The sequence below is a fragment of the Rhinatrema bivittatum genome, chromosome 4, assembly GCF_901001135.1.
Source record: "Rhinatrema bivittatum chromosome 4, aRhiBiv1.1, whole genome shotgun sequence".
Taxonomy (NCBI): domain Eukaryota; kingdom Metazoa; phylum Chordata; class Amphibia; order Gymnophiona; family Rhinatrematidae; genus Rhinatrema; species Rhinatrema bivittatum.
Genome location: NC_042618.1, coordinates 294,392,905 through 294,414,918, shown reverse-complemented (window position 1 = coordinate 294,414,918; position 22,014 = coordinate 294,392,905). Strand labels below are relative to the sequence as shown.

Genomic DNA, 22,014 nt, shown 5'->3' with positions numbered 1-22,014 from the left:
GTCTTGGTCAGACACCAGGGCATGGCCCAGAAGCTGGGTCCTGATGCCTAGGCCTATGCCTGACACAGGACCTGACCCTGAGGCCAGGTTCCATTTGAGCTTTGGCCCAGGTTCTGGCCCAAGTCCAGAGGACAGGCCATGTAGGTCCTCTTCTTTCTTCTTCAAATGACGGCATCTGCTGGGGACGTACTAGAGTAAATTAACTCCAGCAAATCTTTCTCAGCAAAGGACACCATTTTGGTGTTAATTGAACATGTGGTGTTGATGTCATGTGGAGTTAATTTACTCTGTCGTATCCCCAGTGGATGCCATCATTTGAAGAAGAAAGAAGACAGAAGATGACCTATGTGGCCTGTGCTCCAGCTTCCAGGCCTAAGCCTGATCCTGAGCCAAGGCCACGGTGTTGGGAACCAGTCTCCAGGCTGAATCTCAACTTTAGGCCTGGGCCTGTGTTGAAGCCAAGGCATCAGGACCAAGCATCTGGACTGGGACCCTGTCTCAGGCTTGTACCTGGGCTGAGGTCCAGGCATCAGGACCTGGGTCCAAGCCTTGGTCTAGGCGGAGTCCCAGACTTCAGGACCTGGCCTCTGGGCTGGGTCCTGGCATCAGATCCCCAATGCATAAGATAAGTTGAGGTCAGGAAATTTCCTGACTTGGACAACATTTTTCCAGCCTGGGCCTTTGCTAGGGTCTCAGCTGAGGCCCCAGGTCGAGACCCCGGCTTAATGCTCAGGCATAGGCTGTGGCCCTTGTTTTGAGCCTCAGCCAAGTCCCTAGTTGAGGCCCCAGGCTCGGGCCTAGGCATAGGCCTGACAGGTAACTTTTTTTTATTTTTTAAAACAAACAAAATTCCTATGAAATTTCATCAGATCTTGAATCATTTTGTTTTCAAAATGAACTGAAACAGGAAATTATATCATCATTTCCTATTTTGTTTCTCCCGAATGCACATCCCTAATAGGGGCTAGGGCTCAAAGACAGATGAGATCTGGTTTCTTTTTGTTTGGATCAGCTAAAGACATCTATAATCTCTCTCTGGTAAGGGAATAGGTAAACTAGAAACAACAGTACCCTAGTACAAGGGGTACCAATTCTTGTTTGGGGAAGTCTGTTGTGAGTGTAAGACAAGGAGAAGTTTCCCATTCTTCAATGAGGTCTATAGCAAGGGAAGAGGCTGTACTGGGAATCAAGAGGGAAATATCTTCATTGGGACTGTACTTAAGAGACACAAAAAAGTAACTATTTTTTGAACTACTGGGAGTGTCAGAGAAGCTGCGCTTTATTTTTCCTGAATTTGTGAATGGGCATGCTGATATTTTTCTAACTTTTACTAGATTTTCATGTGGAAGACTCTAAATAAAATATGTTTTCTTGTTTTGGAACAAAAACTCTAGTTGTGGACTATTACTTTGAATGGTGTGAATTCCTCTTAGGCTTTATAGCAGAAACTAATCCCCACTGAATGACTCCTGATCTGGTTCTGCAGTCAGTTTTTCCCAAACTTGAAGCACCCAAAAGGGACCCCCTGCAAAGGCCAAGGGTTGCAGGTGTTTATTTAAAGGTGGATCTAGACTTTTAAAAAGGAGGGGTGAAGAAAATGTATCATCATCCCCCCTGTTCACTTCTGTATTTTCTTCACCTCTTTCTCCTGATTCTTCCAAGTTCATCTCCTGTATCTAGAATACCTTTACTAACTCCCATTCCCCTTAAATTCCTGTCTCCTCCTATCCCCAACAAAGATTCCTCTTAATCTCTTCCTCATGCATTAGGCATTTCCCCCTGCCTTGTATTGCTCTTTCCACTTATATATCATCTTCTTCAAGCAAAAGTATATGAATGTAATCCGCTTTAAAGTGCCAAAAAAGCAGAATATTTAAAAAAAAATGCAGGGATAGAAACGGTAGGCTTCCGGTTAAGATGGTGGCATGAACGAGACATTTTGAAGACCTGAGCGGAAAAATTTCTTACTATTTTTCGAGAGCGCGCAATTATGCCACCTAAACGTAAAGGAAAGGTGAGGGTATTTCCGATGGAACCGCTACCCTCACCTATTCAGCAAGAAATTGTTTGTTTTTTGTCTGCACCTACCCGTCCAGGAGCTGAGGATCCTGTTGAGCGAAGAAGCGAGGGAGAGCCTCTTGTGCTCTTAGAGGAAGCGTTGCTGATTCCCGATCAAAGGAGGCCGCCAGCACAGAGGGACGACGGAGGAGATGGTGGAGCTGACCCGGGATATGTTTCTGCTTCCTGGGACGCCCCCATGTTGGAAGGGAGTACTGGCCTGGAGGTTGAGGATGATCTCACCAACGACTGTGAACAGCACCGCGGAACTCGCAGGAAGAGTGGAGGTAGCTGCGGGAGAACTGCTGATGCCGGTACAACCAGCCGGAGGAATCACTGCAGATCTTCCACCGTGCGTTGAAGCAGGTAAGGGAGAGAGCAGTGATACCGGTGGTCTTGGAGGCGACCCCCCTCCTTCCCTCCTTAGTCCTGCTGTTGTGACCCTACAAGGACTTTGGGATTTGGTAGTAGGGTTTAGATTGGAGATGAAAAATGCCTATCAAACATTAAACCAAGCCAAAGTTAAGCAACTTCAAGAGTTATCTGCCATGGATCTTAAATTGACTGAGACAAATAGGAGGGTTACTTTATTGGAAAAGGAAGAAGAAAAGATGAAAGAATTCAAAGCTGTGGTTGCTAAAGATCATTTGAGATTGGACAGACGTATGGAGTCACTCGAAAATAATTTGAAAAGTTTAAATTTGCGTCTTTTGAATTTTCCTCGTATAGTAGGAGAGACTCCATATGTTACACTTAAGATATTTTTTGTTGAGGTTTTAGGATTTTCTGATATGGATATGACTATAGTAAATACCTGTTATTTTTTGCCTATTTCTAGGAATAATGTGTCAAATGTTCCCTTTCAAGGTAATCTGACAAATTTTCTAGAAAATTCAGAACTAGTGGTCATTGATAAGGGAACTTTGTCAATTTCCTTGGTTACAAATTATGAAGTAGATAAAAAAATGAAAACTTACTTTAGGAAATATCCTATCATGTACTATGATTCTAATGTAAAGATATTTCCAGACTTAGCTTTGGCAACGCAGCAAAGACGGAAACAATTTCTAAATCTTCGTCAAGAAGTAATAACTTTAGGATATACCTTCCTGTTGCGTTTCCCTTGTAAGTGTTTAGTGAAAAAAAGAGATGAATGTAATATTTTCTTTTCACCAGAATAATTGGCAGGGTTTATTAATCTTAAAAAACAGCCCACGTCATCCCCAGAGCCATGAAATTAGGAATTAGTAGGTGTATCATGCCGCATAAAATCTTGTACCTTTTCTCTAGACTGTAATTCTATAAAAATTCTCCCTTCTTCAGCCTGAATCAGAATTAGAATCATTGACTGTTTTCTTAAGAAGTCATATACAACATGGTATTCTCTTCTTTATTTTGTTATCTTTGTTTCTTTTCAATTGTGCATGACATCTGTGATTTCTGTTATGAATCTTTTGATTTGTAAAACTTAAAAAGCTATAAATAAAGAATTTTAAAAAATGCAGTGATTTACCAAAAAAACAAAATATAATAATTTAATATGGTAATCATACAGTATATCAATAAAGTACAATACATAAAAAATCTAGCATAACTCCCTAAAATATAAATATCAAATACAATAATTATTATAATAAAAATAATTATTTCTCAATCTCCCCGGGTTTCCTTTTATTGCCCTCTTTCTCCTCAGATTCCTGTCTATCGCCACTTGCCTTATCTGCTTCCTCTTCTTCAGGTTTTTCTCAGTTCCCTGGGGCACAGTATTAAGGACATAATAATGGTAAGGCAGCAGGGTAGCGAAACAATGAGCATGTGCTTCCTCTCTCCTTGGTACTAGTTATCTGTAATCTACCATTTAAAACAACCACAATACATGATGATGGCCAATGTAACGCTGATTTTTAAAAAAGGCTCTGGGGGTGATCACAAAAGCTATAGTCCAGATATGGTATCGCCTCATGATGTGCATTTCCTTTGTAGTCAGGAAACATAGGAGGGGAAGGAGGAGCAGCTTTAGAAATTGGGATTGCTGGCCTGTCATCACTGCTGCTGATTTGTCTACTAAGGAAGAGGGGAAACAAAGGAAGTTTGGTCATTTAAATGTGGCAATATTTAGTACAGTTTTAACAAGGGGGTGCCCTGTATTTTAGGCATGCATCAGTGGTTAGCTGTGACTCTAGAGGGCCCCATATACAAAGTATTAGTACAAACGGGATAATTTACTGTGCATAGTATAACAGTAGAAAGAAGAGAGGGAGAGTAATACCAACAGGTAATGAAACTTCCAAGGTCAGCAGTGCAGGATGAGAAAGAGAAACAGTCAATTTCTGTACTCCCCCCTCAGCGAAAATAGAAAAATTGTTATTCAGCAATGAGAGAAACACGCCAATATATTTATTAACAGGAATTGTACAGTACAAGTTTTTCATGCTTAGTGGAATATACAAAATTACAGACATAAATAAAGTGGTCACTGCCGTTCTTTCAAGTGTTATACTGGTGGCACCACAATCACTGCTAAATCACTGTGAAGGTTTAAATCTTACAGCAGACCTAAAGAAAAACAGAAAGCTCCAGGGGATGCTTGCCAGGGGTTACATGGACAGGTTTTATGCTCTTCTGTTTCCATCATTCATCTCTTCTTGCTGCATCTTTTTCCTCATCTTCCTCAGAAAAGTGAGGGGCTGATTTTTTAGCTACTACGCTGTCAAGCCTCTGTCCCTGCAGGTATGGATTCACACTCTGCAAAGAAAGATGACAGAGGTAGTCAAGGATCAGCAATATATCTGAAGGAACAGAGGGAAATGGGGAAAACAAAATATACTTCAGAACTAAGCTTACAGACAGTAAGATCCCTGACACACTCAGTAGCAGGGTTGATAGATTCTACAAAATCAAAAGATCCATCTCAAAATAATTTACATAAAATATGGTTCTTCTCAAAGCTGCATATATGCAGTGAGTACTGATATGTAACTGTGATGATTCACTAATGGCTGTCTTAGTGCCTGCATAGAAAATGGACACCACAGCATTGAAAAGCAAGATCTGGTTAAGATCTGCATAGGCTAGAAAACAAGATGGCTGCAATAGCAAACTACATTTCCCAGTGTCCCTTGCTCATTAGCCTTGGGGGAGTCTCAGCTGGGAGGAGTTGGCATTGGGTGGAGTCAGTATCACCACATAGATTGGATATCAGCCACAGTATATAAAGGTGTAAGCTTTTTGCAGAAAAGGGGAGAGATGAAGGTAGCAAGGTGTGGGGCCCCCTCCAGAAGAACAGAGTTTTGAACTTATCTGACCAAAAGACTCTGAAAAGGAAGAGCTCAAACATTAAGCTAAGTGAATTTTTTCTATACTTGTTAATAAAGGGAGAGATTGGACTGCTCACTTGGGAAAGAGCCCGCTCACCCCTCCCTTCTGTGAGCCAGCAGTGAACAGTGAACCGGGAAATTAAGAGAAAAAAAGGGACAAGAGGGCTCAGAAACCTGCAACATAAAGAGAAGCAGCAGGACCACGTGGTGAGTGACACTGCTCCCACCCCCAGCCCAGCACTGTTTTCAGGCGTTTAAATTACAGACGCTTCCCTGGGCGTCCCTCTTTCTGCCAGGATCCTTTCTCAGTCTCTGTCCTCCTCCATTGCAGGGGCTCGTGCGGTCGGCACAGCTCAGTCGGGGCAAGAGCCCGCTCACCCCTCCCTTCTGTGAGCCAGCAGTGAACAGTGAACCGGGAAATTAAGAGAAAAAAAGGGACAAGAGGGCTCAGAAACCTGCAACATAAAGAGAAGCAGCAGCACTGCCCGTAGTTCCAGTAGCCAACATGCGATCCTTCAACATTCCTATCTTCTACAACCGTCTGAGGAGACTCCCTAAGCCCTACCCACATTCACGCAACCGACAACAGAGGATCATCCCCATCTGTATAACACCTTGCACACTACTAGGCCTGGCACTTTTCTCACTGACTTTATTCAATGCTCAGTCCATCTCTAAAAAATCACACATCCTCAATGACCTCCTAAACGATACTAAACCAGACATCTGTGCTATCACAGAAACCTGGTTAAAAACTACAGATACAGTACTTCTAAATCAGCTACCTACCCAGGCTTATGACCTACTCTCTATTCCCAGGATCAAAAAAAGCGGAGGAGGGCTGCTCCTAGCTGCCAAAAAAGGATTAGGCCTGACCCTACAAGCCACAATTACAACAGCCAACCTCGAATTTGCCCTCTTCAAATCAAAATACCTTCTAATCGGATTGATTTACGCTCCCCCAGGAATTCTCGAGGCAGACCCATCCCCCATCATTGAACTAGCCGCCAAACATCTTAATGCAGGAAAACCAGCGATCCTCATGGGAGACTTCAACCTGCACTTGGACGTCCTACCTCGCTCCACCAACTGCGAAACCCTACTCTCCTCCCTCGGCCACATGGGGTTCAGGCAAATTGTCAACGAACCCACCCACAAGGCAGGTCACACGTTAGACCTCATTTTCTTAAATGAAGGAATATCGTCCGTTAACAATCCATCATGCCTACAGGTCCCTTGGACGGACCACCGAATCATCTCCACGGCTCTAGAGATCATGGAACACCCTCCCCAAACTACACATGCAATCTCAGTCGCCATCAGAAAACCCTGTACTGGAGAAATCCTCAGCTCTCATTTATCCAAAGAACTAGCTCAACTAAACCTCTCAGACGTCAACACTGCCCCTACCTCATGGATCAACATCACCAATAAGGTGGCTGATCAAGTATGCCCCATGACCACGAAATTGTTCCATCCTGAAAAGGACAACAGGAAACCCTGGTTCACGCCGGAGTTGAAGTCGCTCAAACAAGAGCTCAGATGTAAGGAACACAGGTGGCGAAAAAACCCGTCCACTATTACCCTCTTGGCTTATAAATCTTGCCTAAACTCTTACAGAAACATCATCAATATAACCAAGAAAGAATTCTTCTCAAAAAAGATCCACCACTTTATCTTCGACTCTAGAGCTCTGTTTTCCTATGTGTCAGCCCTCACTAAACCAACTACCCCTCTTATACCAGACACACAAGCATCCAACAAAGCCAACGAACTGGCGGTCTACTTTGAGAAAAATATAGACACCCTCCTCGCTCCTCTCAAGGTGCCCTCTCCTCAACCGAACCACCCTCCCACTACCAGCACACAACACTCTCACCCAACCCACATGCAATACAAAGCAACTACAGCTTCGATGGCTTCCCTTGAGCAGACGTCCGCCTTAGAAATTGAAAACATCCTAAGGAAGATGAAGCCCTCATCCCACCCACTTGACCACATCCCATCCAATCTACTGTTCTCCATTCCTAACATCATCGCTAAACCGATAGCAGACATCATAAACTGCTCGCTCTCCCAAGGTCAAGTCCCTGACCAACTCAAGCTTGCTATTCTCAAGCCTCTCCTTAAAAAACCTAACCTTCCACCCACTGACCCAGCTAACTTCAGACCAATTGCCAACCTCCCAATGATTGCAAAAATCATGGAGAAGGTAGTAAACAGACAACTATCCGAATTCCTAGAAGAGAATGACATTCTAACCTCCAATCAATTCGGATTTCGAAAGTCACTGAACACTGAATCTCTACTAGCCTCGCTTTCTGATAACATCCTCATCAACCTGGAAAATGGTCAACCTTTCATTCTCGTCTTACTGGACCTCTCCTCAGCGTTCGACACTGTGAACCATACCTGCCTCATTCAGCGTCTAGCAGATATTGGTATAACAGGTTCAGCGCTCAACTGGTTCAAATCTTTCCTTGAAAACAGACAATACAAGGTCAGGATTAACAACAAAGAATCACTCCCTATCAGATCAAAGCTGGGGGTACCTCAAGGATCATCCCTTTCACCAACACTATTCAATATTTATCTCCTTCCACTCTGCCATCTACTATCTAACCTCAAGCTAACACACTTCCTTTACGCGGATGACATTCAGATCCTCATCCCGATAATGGAATCCCTCCACAAAACGTGGTCTTACTGGAACAGCTGCCTTTCGGAAATCAAAAACATGCTAACAAGCCTCAACCTCATGCTAAATACTAGCAAAACTGAAATCCTCATAATAGCTCCAGACAAGTGCTCTCTATTCAACCCAACTAGTTCCACCCAACTCTCCTTCACATCAATCGACCACACACCACAAGTAAGAGATCTTGGTGTACTTCTGGACAACCAACTCAACTTCACCAAGTTCATAAACAATACTACCAAAGACTGCTTCTTCAAATTGCAAGTCTTAAAAAAATTAAAACCTCTTCTACACTTCCAAGACTTCCGCTTGGTACTACAATCTATCATCCTCCCTAAACTGGACTATTGCAACTCACTCCTCCTGGGCCTGCCAGCCAACACCATCAAACCACTTCAGATGGTCCAGAACGCGACAGCCAGAATTCTCACTAACACCAAAAAATGGGATCACATCACCCCTATCCTCCAAAATCTTCACTGGCTGCCCATAAAATTTAGGATACAATTTAAATCCCTCATGATGATTCACAAGGCTCTTCACAACATCTCCCCCCTCAACCTATCCTTCCAACTACAGCAACACGTCTCCAATAGACCGATCAGAAGTGCATACCAGAACATGCTTCACACCCAGCCAACAAAAATCTCATTGAGGAAACGAGCTCTGTCCACTGCAGGTCCCCATCTTTGGAACCTGCTCCCACCGGACCTCCGCCAAGAACCATGCCTTCCGACATTCAAAAAGAAGCTAAAGACTTGGCTATTCACTCAAGCTTTCCCTGAAAGCTAAAATCTGGTGAAGCGACAGACGATATACCTACCTCTGTACATATGTTCCTGATTTATGGTTCCTGATTTATGGTTCACAGTTACATTTAATTGAGTTTATGAAAGTTCTCTTTTAATAGTTTTCCTGTATACTTGTGTTAATGTATTCTGCCTTGAGGCGACTGTTTTAATGTATTTCCGCCCTGGAGGCGACTGTTCAGTTCCTTGTAAACCGGTGCGATATGTATTCTTTACAGGAACATCGGTATATAAAAATTAAAAATAAATAAATAAATAAATAAAGAAGGAAAAAAGGGTTATAGAGACTCCTAAAGGAAGCTGGACATGTTCAACAAATAAGGCAAAAACTAGTAAGAGTGCATCCCTGTTTGAATTTGGATTAGTGTTGCTGAAGATTACATAGCTAATGCTATTGTGCAAGTGAAATCTCTCCTTTTTCCAAAGCAAAAGAAGGAATGTAGGTCACTTCAACTGTGTAGAATTGCAGAGCTGTAGCCAGGCAAATTAGCGGCTATGGCCAAGTGAAAAATTGCGTGCTCACCCTTCACAGAACACATGACACCAGAGTTGGGAGACAGATGTTTATGCAGCAATGCTGAAGACTGCTGCAAGGATATTAGGCACTTCAGGTAAACCTTACAGCTTTGTGCCTGCCTTCCAACCTGTCACACACTGCATATACACAATTAAAAATTACACATTTATAATAACAGATTTTACATGAAAAAAGATATTCAAAGTACAGTCTTCTAAGGTAAAATGTCACTTACAATATGTATATTATATTTACATGCACTGCTGTGGTGCCATCCAAAAAACTATGCAAAAAAGAAACACACACACTTAGAACCCATATGGAATTAGTCATGCTAAAAAGCGGCATGGGCTTGGCCTTCAGAAAACCAGGAGAAAATAGAATTACAATACAATAAACTTTCAATATCAAAACAGCACTAACTGCCAGCATTCAAACAGCAAGTACTCCCTATGAAAAGGCAACACTGCAAATATTACAACAGGCCCTAAAGCACAAATACACCCGCTATAAGGAAAACAGAACATGCCAAGCTACTATATATCCCTATACAGAAACTACATTCTAGCAGAATACCTCACCTCAGTAACCCATTCAGAAAACAAACAGACCTTCAAAAACAGAAGAGACCATAGAATATAAATAGACATGTGCAGGCAAAAATTGTTCAGGAAAGTGCAACAAGCCAAATTCTGTAAGTAATGCAACAATGGAAAAAAAAAAACCCCCATTACCATTCCTCATAAAACAATAAAGTCGAGAAATATAAATTTCATCAATAGTTAAAACTAATCAGGACTTTTTTTTAAATCTGTTTTCCATATCTGGGAACTTTTGATTTTCAGATGCCCTGAGACTGATATGGATTAGCAGGCAGATTGGAAGGGGGGCTGTTGCATACAAACTTTCTCCACATGCATAGATACGCGCTCTCAGTCTCTCTCAAACACATGCACATGCTCACTCTCAGTTTCACACATACATATGCTCTCTGTCACACACATACACACGCTCTCTCTCCCATACACATATGCTTTCCATTACACATGCACACACATGCTTTTTCTTAGTCTCTCACACACATACACTCTGTCACTCATTTTCTCACACATGCGCACACACACACAATCTCTCTTCCATACAATATGCTTTCCATCACACATGCACATACATGCTTTCTCTCAATCTCTCTCACACACACGCTGTCTTTCACCTATAGGCGCGCACACACACACACACTCTCACCACACATATGCTCTCTCTCACTTCTTGAAGCAGCAGCAGAAATAGCAGTCTTCTTCTTCAGCCCCTGTGGCCAGCAGGATATCTTCTTCTTGTGGCCAAACCAGCTCTGGCCTAGTGTTCTTCCTGTAGAGCAGGCTGCTCCACTCCTCATCCTCCAAAAGTCCTGCTAGAATCGCCGGCAACACTGCAGCATTTCTCCTCCTAAGGCCCCTTCAACGTTTCCAGTGGTCAGGGCTGCAGCGCTCCTCCTCCACCTCCTAAGGCCCACTGGCGATTCCAATGAGGCCAAGGTGCTTCTCCTCCTTAGGCCCTGTCAGTGATTCCAGAGGAGCTGCAGCATTCCTTCTTCTCCTTTTAATGCCCTTCCAGCGATCCTGGTGAGGCTGCAATGCTTCTCCCTCCTCAGAGCAACACCGTCGTTGATTCTGGTGGGGCTGCACCAGTGCTACTCCTTTTAAGCCCTGCCGGCAACTCTGACAAGGGTGCACCACTCTGACAAGAGGGATAGGGTTATATCACCAGTGGCACTAATGTGCCCTCCGGATACTATGAATTGACTGCTCAGAGAGATAGAACTGAGTGTATGGAAACTGCAGCACTGAAAATTTATTTAATTTGCAAGCAATACTTTTAACTGACTGCTCAGAGAGAGGGAAAGGAGTCCATGTAACTGCAACAGAGTGAAAATGTCTGCAGTTAACAAGCCATGCTTCTAATCTACATAAACAAAGTTGTTTTCAGTTAAGAAGCTGTATCTGTAGATTACATCAAAATAAAACTTTCCTTAATTAGCCAGTGGGAACTATAGTATAGTATAAGAGTAAAACTCTGCCTAATTCTCTAGAACTGCATATGAGCCAAGTTTCATCTGATGACAAATCAAATATTCAGGGTGCACAGAAAAGAGAAGTTCCACCATATGAAGGATAGCTGAGGGTGTGAGACAGTTTTGTGATAGCTGTAGAAAGAGAATAAACCTGCCAGTCAAAAAAACAAATTGTAAATGCTTCAGTTGGGGGATGCGAGGGAGAGATTTACCTAGGAAGAAAGTGGACGTGGTACAGGGAAAGATACTAGGGATGTGAATTGGGCTTCGGACGATTGAAAGTATCGGACGATATTTTCAAAATCGCCAGAAATCGGGGGGCTCCCCCCAAAACGATATGAAAACCCCACGATATTGATCATGGAGGTTCTCATAGTTTTGGGGGAGGGCGGGAAAAATGGCACACAAAAATAAACCCTAAACCCACCCGACCCTTTAAAACTAATCCCTTAGCTTCCCCCACCCTCCCGACCCCCCCCAAAAAAATCTTTTTACAGGTACCTGGTGGTCCAGTGGGGGTCCCTGGAGCAATCTCCCGCTCCTGGGCCGTCGGCTGCCACTAATCAAAATGGCGCCAATGGCCCTTTGCCCTTACCATGTGACAGGGTATCAGTGCCATTGGCCGGACCCTGTCACATGGTAAGAGCACTGGATGGCCGGCGCCATCTTGTGCTCCTGCCATGTGACAGGGTCTGGCCAATGGCACCGGTAGCCCCTGTGACATAGAAAGGCTCCCAGCACAATAGAGCCTGCAGCTCGGATACCCGCATGGCGGAAGAAACCACCACCAGAAAAACCGCCTTCAAAGTCAGATCCTTCAAGGTCGCACCTCGCAAGGGCTCAAAAGGGGCAGAACAAAGCGCTTTGAGCACAAGTTCAACCTCCACGAAGGGCAAGGACTCCGGACCGGAGGACGAAGATGCTTAGCTCCTCGTAAGAAATGAACCACGTGCGGGTGAGAGGCTAGCGCAATCCCCTGCACCTTCCCACGAAAACTGCCCAGAGCCGCCACCTGCACCCGCAGCGAACTGAATGCCAAACCCTTGGCTAGGCCTGCCTGTAAGAAATCCAGAACTTCCGGAATAGACGCCCTGGCGGGCTGCACATGGTGGTCGATACACCAGGACTCAAACACTCCCCAAACTCGAACATATGCCAAAGACGTAGAAGTTTTATGGGAACGTAAGAGCGTGGTCACCACCGCATCAGAGTAACCCTTACTCCTCAACCGGCGCCTTTCAAAAGCCATGCCACTAGACAAAAGCGATCTGCCTCTGCGAAACAGAATCTCCTGCCGCAACAGCATGGGAGATGGATGAAACCTCAGTGGACTGTCTACTGCCAGATTCAGAAGATCCGCAAACCATGGATGCCTCGGCCACTCCGGGGCCATGAGAATCGCTCTTTCGGCGTGCTTCTCGATGCGGCGTAGGACCTTGCCCACCAACAGCCATGGGGGAAACACATACAACAGAACGTCCTTGGGCCAGGGGAGGACCAGAACGTCCACCCCTGGTTCCCGCCGCCGGCTGAAGAACCGAGGAGCCTTGGCGTTGGTGTGCGTTGCCATCAAATCCATGGTCGGTCTGGACCACCGGTCGCACAGAAGACGAAAGGCAGAGAGTTCCCACTCCCCGGGATCCAGTTGGTGGCGACTGAGGAAATCGGCCTGGACGTTGTCCACGCTGGCAATGTGAGATGCCGCTATCTGGTAAAGATGCTCCTCCACCCAGAGGAACAAGAGCTGGGCTTCCACCGCCACTGGACGGCTCCTGGTGCCGCCCTGACGATTGATGTAGGCTACCGTCATCGCATTGTCGGAGAGCACCCTCACCAATCTGCCCTCCACCAACGGGAGGAGGGCCTGGAGCGCTAAGCAAATCGCTCTGGTCTCAAAGCGATTGATCGACCAGGAGGCTTCCTGCCTGGTCCATTGTCCCTGGACCGCCGTATTTCGACAAACCGCTCCCCAGCCGGACAGGCTGGCATCCGTGGTCACTACGGTCCAATAGGGAATCTCCAAGTCCATCCCCTGACGCAAGTTGTGCGGTGAAAGCCACCACTGAAGACTGGAATGCACCGCCCCCGGCAGGGGCAGGACCATGTGGAAAAGCTGCAAGCGAGGCTTCCAGCGGGATAACAAAGCTGAGTGAAGAGGACGCAAATGTGCAAACGCCCACAGCACGAGGTCGATGGTCGAGGCCATGGAGCCCAGGACCTATAAATAATCCCAGGCTGTGGCTTGATCGAGAGATTGGAAATCCACCACTTGTGCCGTGAGCTTCGAGATCCTTTCCTCCGTCAGAAATACTTTTCCTAAGACAGTATTGAAACGAGCCCCCAGGAACACCAAACTCTGAGAGGGGGCCAGATGACTCTTCTCGGGGTTGACCACCCATCCTAAGGAGTCCAGCATCCAGAGGACAGGTGCCACCGCGTCCCTGCAGAGACTTTCTGACTTCGCTCGAACCAACCAATCGTCCAGATAGGGATGGACCAGCACCCCCTCCCATCGCAGGGCAGCCGCAACCACCACCATCACCTTGGTGAACACCCTGGGCGTCTTCGCAAGACCGAACGGGAGGGCGCAGAACTGAAAGTGGCGCCCTAGGATCGCAAACCGCAGGTACCTCTGATGATCCGGAAGATGGGGGATGTGGAAGTACGCCTCCGTCAGGTCCAGTGAAGCCAAGAACTCCCCCTTGTGCACCGACGCTATGACGAGCGAAGCGTTTCCATCTGAAAACGGGATACCTTCAGAGCGTGGTTTACTCATTTCTAATCAAGGATGGGATGAAAAGACCTGTCCTTTTTTGGTACCACAAAGTAGATGGAGTAGCGCCCATGCCTTAGCTGCTCTACGGGCACTGGAACTATGGCCCCTAGATCTTGCAAGCGCTGCAGGGTGACTTGCACTGCCCTGTGCTTTAGGCTGTATGCGCACAGGGACACTATGTAATGGTCCTTGACCGGCCGAACAAAATCTAAGGCGTAACCATGCTCTATTATGCCAAGGACCCATTGATCGGAGGTCAGTTGGGCCCATGCCTCGCGGAAACGAGACAACCGTCCCCCGATTCTTGGAACGGAAGGGAGGGCCGGCCTCACTTCATTGTGCAGTCTTGGAGCCCCCATGGGACTGGGGGGCAAGGTCCCTGGCTGGGTGACGGCCCCGAAAGGACTGGTTCCAAGAAGCCTGGCGGGGCGCGCTCTGACGAAACGACGACCCGGTGGACCGAGAAGACCGGAAACGATTCCCCCGGCATTGAGCTCGTGGAGGAAAGGAACTTTTGGACCGGGGTTTATCCTCCGGCAACCTGTGGACCTTATTCTCACCCAGAGACTTAATCATATCCTCCAACTGTTGTCCAAAAAGGAGCTTCCCCTTGAATGGCAAGGAACTCAGCTGCGCTTTAGAAGACGTATCCGGTGCCCAGTGCCTGAGCCATAGGAGCCTGCAAGTGGACACCGCTGAAACCATCGTCCGAGCAGACGTCCTCAGGAGATCATACAGGGCATGTGCGCTGTACGCCACTGTCGCTTCCAGCCGACTAGCTCGAACCGCTGCTGCGCCAGACAGGTCTGACTCAGCCTGCCAATCCTGAACCCAGCGGAGACAAGCCCTCTGGACAAAACTTCTACACATAGCTGCCCGGATCCCGAGGGCCGACACCTCAAAGATCTTCTTAAGCTGCAGTTCCAGTTTACGATCCTGCAGGTCCTTTCAAGGCAGTGCCCCCTGTGACTGGAATGGTGGTCCTTTTGGTGACTGCGGCTACCGCGGAATCAATCTTGGGAAGCCTGATGAGCTCCAACACGTCCTCCGGGAGCGGATACAGTTTGTCCATCGCCCGTCCGACCTTCAAACCAAGATCTGGATTGTCCCATTACTTGAATAACAAGTCAGAGACCGACCAATGAAAGGGAAAGGAATGAGCCGGACCTCGGAGACCCACCATGATGGGGTCCATAGCTCCCACCCTGGAATCCTCAGGCGGGACTTCAATAGCGAGCTCCTCCAGAATGACTGGTATCAGCGGCCCCAGCTCATCCCTTCGAAACAGGCGCACCACCTTGGGATCATCGCCTTCCACCGCCGGGACACCCCCTAGTTTGGAGGGCTGAGGGTGAAGATCCGGATCCTGCTCCTGCTCATCGCCTGGGGCCGACGGGGGCGCTGGATTGTCCTCCGAGTCCGACTGAGAAGACTCAGTCAGCTGGGACCGAGACCGGAGAGGGCATTTCGCTTTGGGGGCATCCGCGCCCCCAGACTGCCTGGAGCGTTTTCGCAAAGAAGTCTCCCAGGTCAATTTGGAGCGCGACCCCTTCTCCGACTTGCGAGCCTTGAACAACTTGTGCAGCATGCCAAAAAATTGGGAGGAGAACGAGGAAGAACCACCCTCGGACTCCGGATCCTCCTCGTCCGAGAAATCCCTGGCATGGACCTCCAGAACTGTGCCCCCACCAGGAGCAGCCGGCCTCTGGGAGAGCGGAGGGGGAGAGGACCCCTCTCCCAGCACCTCCAGCGCTGCTCTTTCCTGGTCCTGGAAAGTTTTTAATAATGCCTCCGATCCAACACTCAGCCGGAAAGGAGAGAGTCCTTCTCCCCTCGATCGGGCCTCCGGGGCTCCTGACGCGGCCTGAAGCCTTCCCCAGGAGTCCTGACATGTAAATCCTGTGAGGGGCCCTCCCCCCCAGAGAGACAGGCCGTACAAACTCCCACGCGGGAAATCCACGTACGCACTCACTGCCACAGGCAGAGCAGGCCGCACCACGCGGCATATCCCCGGGCTTGATTTTTAGCTGCCCGAAAAAAGAACCGCGGCGATTGGAGTGATTTCCCGGTCAAACAATGGGCCGAAAAATGGCGAAAACGGAGCGAACACCCGGCCGGAAGGTCCTTATACCCCAAGGCAAGTTTCCAAAACGTTTCACAAATTTTTTAAATTTTCTTGTTACCTGGACGAAGTCAGGCTGGCTGAGGGTGACAGAGCCGAGACCCCCGGCATCAACCTTGGCCACGGCAGATGTAGGGTCCCCAACCCTCTGCTCTGCAGCCTCAAGTACCAGAGGGATGGTCCCACCAGGACCTGACAACCCCCCTGGGAGGCTAGACCCCGCCTTCACTACTTGCCTTCTCTAGCCAAAACTTTTTTTTTTTTTAAATTTAAAGGAACCCTGACTAAGTTCCCCTAATAAACCAGAAACCAGTACTAAGCTATGAAAAGTAGAACAAAATTACCCCTAACTTAGCACCACTAAGAGACACTAGGCTTTGCACCTCCACCATCTGCTGGAGACAGAAGAATACTGGCAGACACTAGGTGGCACCTCAGGGGTATAGGATAGAGTCCGCAAAGTCTTGTTCTGTCTCCATCTGCTAGTGGGGAGGCAAAACCCAGCTGTCCTGGACAGATCCGGGTACGTACAGGGAACAACAGTTTGTCATACTGTTTATTACGCAGAAAAATATATGCCTCCTGCAGGTTTGCTCAAAGCATTGAATTAAGAGGTGTTAAAGCTTTCAGGAAACTGTGGCAGTTTGTAAAATAGGGAACAAGCTACTTATGTGGTAAGGATGAGATAGGGAAAATAAAATCTCCCTACTCCTTCTTTTGTCTTTATTTATTATTTTTACCTGAGCTCGGCCCTCCGTGGCTGAGAGCACAAATGGATTTCCGGTACCAGCAGGGAGAGAGGGCGAAAGCCTTCACTGCCGAGCCTCCCTCGTTCTTTAACTGGTTTTTTTTTTTCAGTCCATGCCTGAAAAGGCTATAGGACTCAAGGCAGTCAATTGAGGGAGGGACCCACTGGTGTCATCTCAGGAGGCAAGCGGTGCTATCAAATTCCTTTTCTTCTTAAATTTGCCTTTTTTTTCCCTACAAGCATTCCCCAGTAGGGAGATGTATATCTACCACCATCTACTGGAGATGGAGAATACTGGCTGGCTGATGTTGGGGCAGAGTTATACGTCCATGACATCAGCTTTTACTCAGTCTCCATCTGCTGGTAGAGGTACATAAACCACTCATGGGGATTGGCTTGCCTGAGTGCAGATTAACTCGTGATTTTATTGTTTGATGTTTTCTGAAGAATGGTGATGTTTTTGTTTTTCCATTTGTGCACTGCATATGGAGGCTGACTTATTGTGGTTTGCAGTTCAGTCTCTGTCTGTTCTTTTCCATTTGTACTTTATGGTCACTTTATTCTGTATTTGGTAAGGATCTGTTTCTGCCCTGCATATGTGATTGAGGTTAAGTATTCTGCTAATGTGTCATTTCTATGTAAGGCTCTATAGAAGCTTGGTTTGTTCTGTTTTCCTAATAGAAGGTATATTGGTGTTTTAGAGCCTTGTATAATGTTTACAGGGTCACCTTTTCATAGGTAGGGTTGTAACCTTTTGAGTGCTGGCAGTTAATGCTGTTTTGGAATGGGAAGTTTATAATATTGTAATTGTAATTTAGTTTGCTCATGGCTTCGTGAGGACCAAGCCTACACCCAAATGCATTACAATAGTCCTAATACCATATGGGTTCTAAGTGTCTTTTTGGCTTTTATGCAGGGTTTTCTGGTTGACACCACAGCCGTGCATGTAAATATAATATACATGTTACTGTAATATGTTTATTTCAAAAGACTGTACTTTGAGTGTCATTTTCATGTAAAATCTTTTATTATAAATGCATAATTTGAAATTGTGTGTGAGGAAGCCATGGTGGGGGAAAGGCTGGGCATACTTAGGGTGTCTAATACCCTTGTGCAGATTAGAAAAAGAATACAAATTAAATGTTAAAAAAACCCCCAAAAACACAGAATGAGGTGGAGCCAGCAAAGTAATTGTTTGCACAGGGCTGCAAAAAAAGTTAGTACTGGCCCTGTGCGGTAGCGCCCTGTGATGACGCACTGGCAGAGCTCCCCCCCCCCCCCCCCATGTGGTGGTGCCATGTGGTGATGCGCTGCCGGGTGATGGTGGGGGAGTAGGGGTGACACAGAGATAACACAAATGCATTGGCCTGCAGATACCGGAGACCCTCGCCATGCCTTTGGCCTTAATAGGTCACTGAGGTCATCTGGAATGATATTGCTTAGTGTTCTCTCAGTTATGGGTTTTTGGTTTGTGGACACACAGGATAGGGCATTCTTGGTTGTAGTCTCTTTTCTGTGGAATACTCTTCCCCCTAAAGTCAGTTATGAATCAGATTATCTTTGTTTTTACAAAATGGTTAAATCCTTATTTTTTTACATAGGCATTTGATATGCTAAATTGATTTTTGGGAACCAGAAGGATGGGATGAAATTGATATAGACAGTGATTTTATTATGATTATGATTATTATTACTAAGTGATGTTCGCTATTTTGCATGTTTTTTTGTAATGTATTATTCAAAATGGTGGTAAAAAGATTCTCAAATAGAAATTGAAAATCATGCAGAAAAGACTAAGATCCAAAGATGACAGTTAAAGAAGCTGCTGTTGACATGGAAAATCTTGGGTTTTTTGGATGAGAATTGGGATGGAATAATGGTAAAGGCCAATGCAGCTAGTTTCCAACAAAATGTAGAATCAGGAAGAAGAAAAAGATGCCTGGAGAAAAAATTGAAGATAAAGTTTTTTTCTGCAGCAAGAATTGACCTATGTGATGGATTTGGTGACTGACAGATTGAAGGAGGAAATAAGGAACAGATGTACTCACCTGTGAGAACTTTTTGATAGATTTGGACTTTTGATCAACATGAAGTCTTTTCAGTTTTGGGCTAGAACATTCTTGATTGAAATACTATTGCTATAATTTTCCAGTTTTTATAGAGCTGCTGTTGGGTGGAATCATTGTACAAGAATATCTTGGACAATTACATGCTGCTTATGAACCACAAAGAGTGTGACACCACTATGCCATCACATGCCAAGAAACTGCTGGAATCCATTATAATGCACAGCAAAGATGTTTTCCTAGGTCTCCAAATTTCTCTAGTTTTGATGTTTACTGTGACTATCGCTGTAGCTTCTCGCAAGAGGACATTCAACAAACTGAAGATCAAAAGTCACCTAAAATCTCTGAAGAACTGTTTTTGAAAGTGTCAGTACTTACAGTGTTATAGATAAGTTGTCTGAAATCAAAGCATAACATGTTGTGTTTTAAATACTATACGAGCAGTATTGCTGGTCTATTTCATTCATTTTCTGGTCTTTGTATTATTGTGATTTTCTTTTTAAATATTGCTATGGAGAAGGACCGGGGAGAGGAAAGGGGAGACACAAATACAATCATTGACCCTCAGGTCACCTGCTCCATCTCCTCTGCTGTTTTCCCAGATGCATCATGACTACCTGCCCTCTCTCATGGTGGTAGTATGCACTATATACCTGCCAAAGCACAATTCAAAAATTCAATATAACCAAAACCATTCCTGACATGACCTGGCATTACTTTGAAATGGTCTTTTCCATGCATCTTGTGTGTAAGATAGAGCAATATGATGCTGCTCTAGTCCCAATGAGGATTCATAAGCTTTTATAGACGTTAGGAAAGTATGATTATAATTAAGCAGTAGACAAGTGGATTGACATCATGAACTTCTTCAAACCCTCAAGATCCAGGTTCAATTCCAGCAATAACCTACTGATTACAACTTCTCTGCTCGCAGACCCACCCTATAAATTCTCAGAGAAAGAGACTATAACCATAGCCTCAGGTCTGCTATATTTTGGCTGGCTGTCTACAAAAATATTTTTCAGGCTACAGAGGAGTGATTTGGGTCAAATCAAAGGAAAGGTTTCTTTGTGCTGCAAAAAGCTTTATTCCGGTGCAGAATCAAATTCTGCACCAATCTGAGTTTCATAGAAAGAAGGCTCTTGTCATCAAAGCCAGTGCTTCCATTAGGGTTTTGCCAAAATTATGGGGATGGCAAAATCCCACCAACATGAAGCCCAGAGGGGTGCTGTGCCAGAGCCAATACCATCAAAGAAGGAAGACGTGCTGGAACCACTGCTGCTGGTAAGTGGGAGTGCTCTGCTGGAAGTACATTGGGAGCGGGGGATGCCCAAGCACTGGTTCACCAAGAGCACCAAATACCCTTGCACCAGCCCTGCTTTGATTTCTCATCTACAGTGCTGTGTAAGAAATAAACAATCTGTTGTAAATGCCCTTACCATCTTGCTCACCAACTTCACAAGCTGTGACAGGAAGGAAAACATGAACATAAATTTACCCTTCTCCTTCTCCTTGTTCCTCCTTTCAGCTTCTCGAACAACAATTTCTTGTTCTGAAAAAGATTAGAAATGATAAAGGGCCTATTTTATACAATTTCAGTATTTCATAGAATCCTTTAGAAGATTAAACTGAATGGCAAAAATGTTACACAAGAAATTAAATAAGAAAATGTATTGTCCAATGTCTAAACTAACAATTCATTCATTAGTTGGTCTGGGTTGCAAAAACAAGGCTATATGGATGCTGGGTCAGGTATAAAAAGAAATAAAGCTTATGACTTTCCAAGTGATAAGAATTTAATTTAACAAAGCAAGTTTTGAAAGATTTAAAAAGCTTCGGTTGAGGCACTGCACAAATTATCTATAATAAATTAATTTCTTGAAATCTATTTATCCTTTCTGATTATCTTGGACAGACTGTAAGCTCCATTGTAGGCAGCGACTGTCTCTTGTGTATCCATACAAAGCTGTGTAGTTTAGTAGTGCTACAGAAATGATAAGTGGAAGGGAAAGGCAATCGGGAGAAACGAAGTAGGAACTAAGATGAAATTTCCTATTTCATTTGGGTCATTTTCAAAACACAACGATTTAAATTCTGATAAACGTTTGTGGGAATTTCATTCTATTTTGAAAATTGGGGGTGGGGGAAGTCACTTGTCAGGCCTAGGCCTAAGCAAGAAGCTGGCGCCTCACCTAGAAAATAGGCACAGACCCAAGGCAGGGGCCCTGGTCTATGCCCGAGCGCGACTCCAGCGCCTCGCCTAGGCATATGCCACGGCTTAATGTAAGGGTTGTGGACTAAGCCAGAGCACAATGCTGGGATCTCAGCCTAGGCCCTGGCCTGATGCAAAGGCTCAGGCCCCAATAATGTTTGCATTTAACTGATCCGACATCCTAGCCCAAGTTGAGCCTGATCCAGAGACCAGGTCCCATTGCCTGGACCTCGGCCCCGGCCCAGACCCAGTCCTGATGCCAGGGCCCAACTTGGAAACTGGATCCCAACACCTAGGCCTTTGCCTGGGCCTGCTTCATCTATTTTTTTGTGGATAACAGGGTCATCTTCTCGGTCCCCTCAGCCCATAATCTAGGAATCATCTTTGACTCCTCTCTCTCCTTTTCTATGAATATCCAAGCTCTCCTAAAACATGCCGTTTCTTTATAACTTTGCCAAAATCTGTCCCTTCCTTTCTGAACATACTACCAGAACCCTTATCCACTTTCTCATTTCCTCCTGCTTAGACTACAGCAACCTACTCCTCATAGGTCTCCTGGCAAGCAATCTCTCCCCTACCTAAATTCAGCTGTGAGACTTATCTTTCGCCAAAGTCACAAC

At 45.5% G+C, this 22,014-nt stretch overlaps 1 protein-coding gene across 1 annotated transcript in view; it reads right to left on the bottom strand.

Moving 5' to 3' along the window:
- Positions 1-3,567: 3,567 nt before the first annotated feature.
- The window catches only part of SCG5 (secretogranin V), a 195,037-nt gene continuing 176,590 nt past the window's right edge, over positions 3,568-22,014 (bottom strand). Inside the window, exons 5-6 of the mRNA XM_029600202.1 lie at positions 20,681-20,734; positions 3,568-4,803 (exon numbers count right to left, since the gene is read on the bottom strand). Of these exons, the coding sequence (XP_029456062.1) occupies positions 4,690-4,803; positions 20,681-20,734 (168 nt within the window). The 3' untranslated portion in view covers positions 3,568-4,689. The remainder of the gene's footprint in view (positions 4,804-20,680; positions 20,735-22,014) is intronic.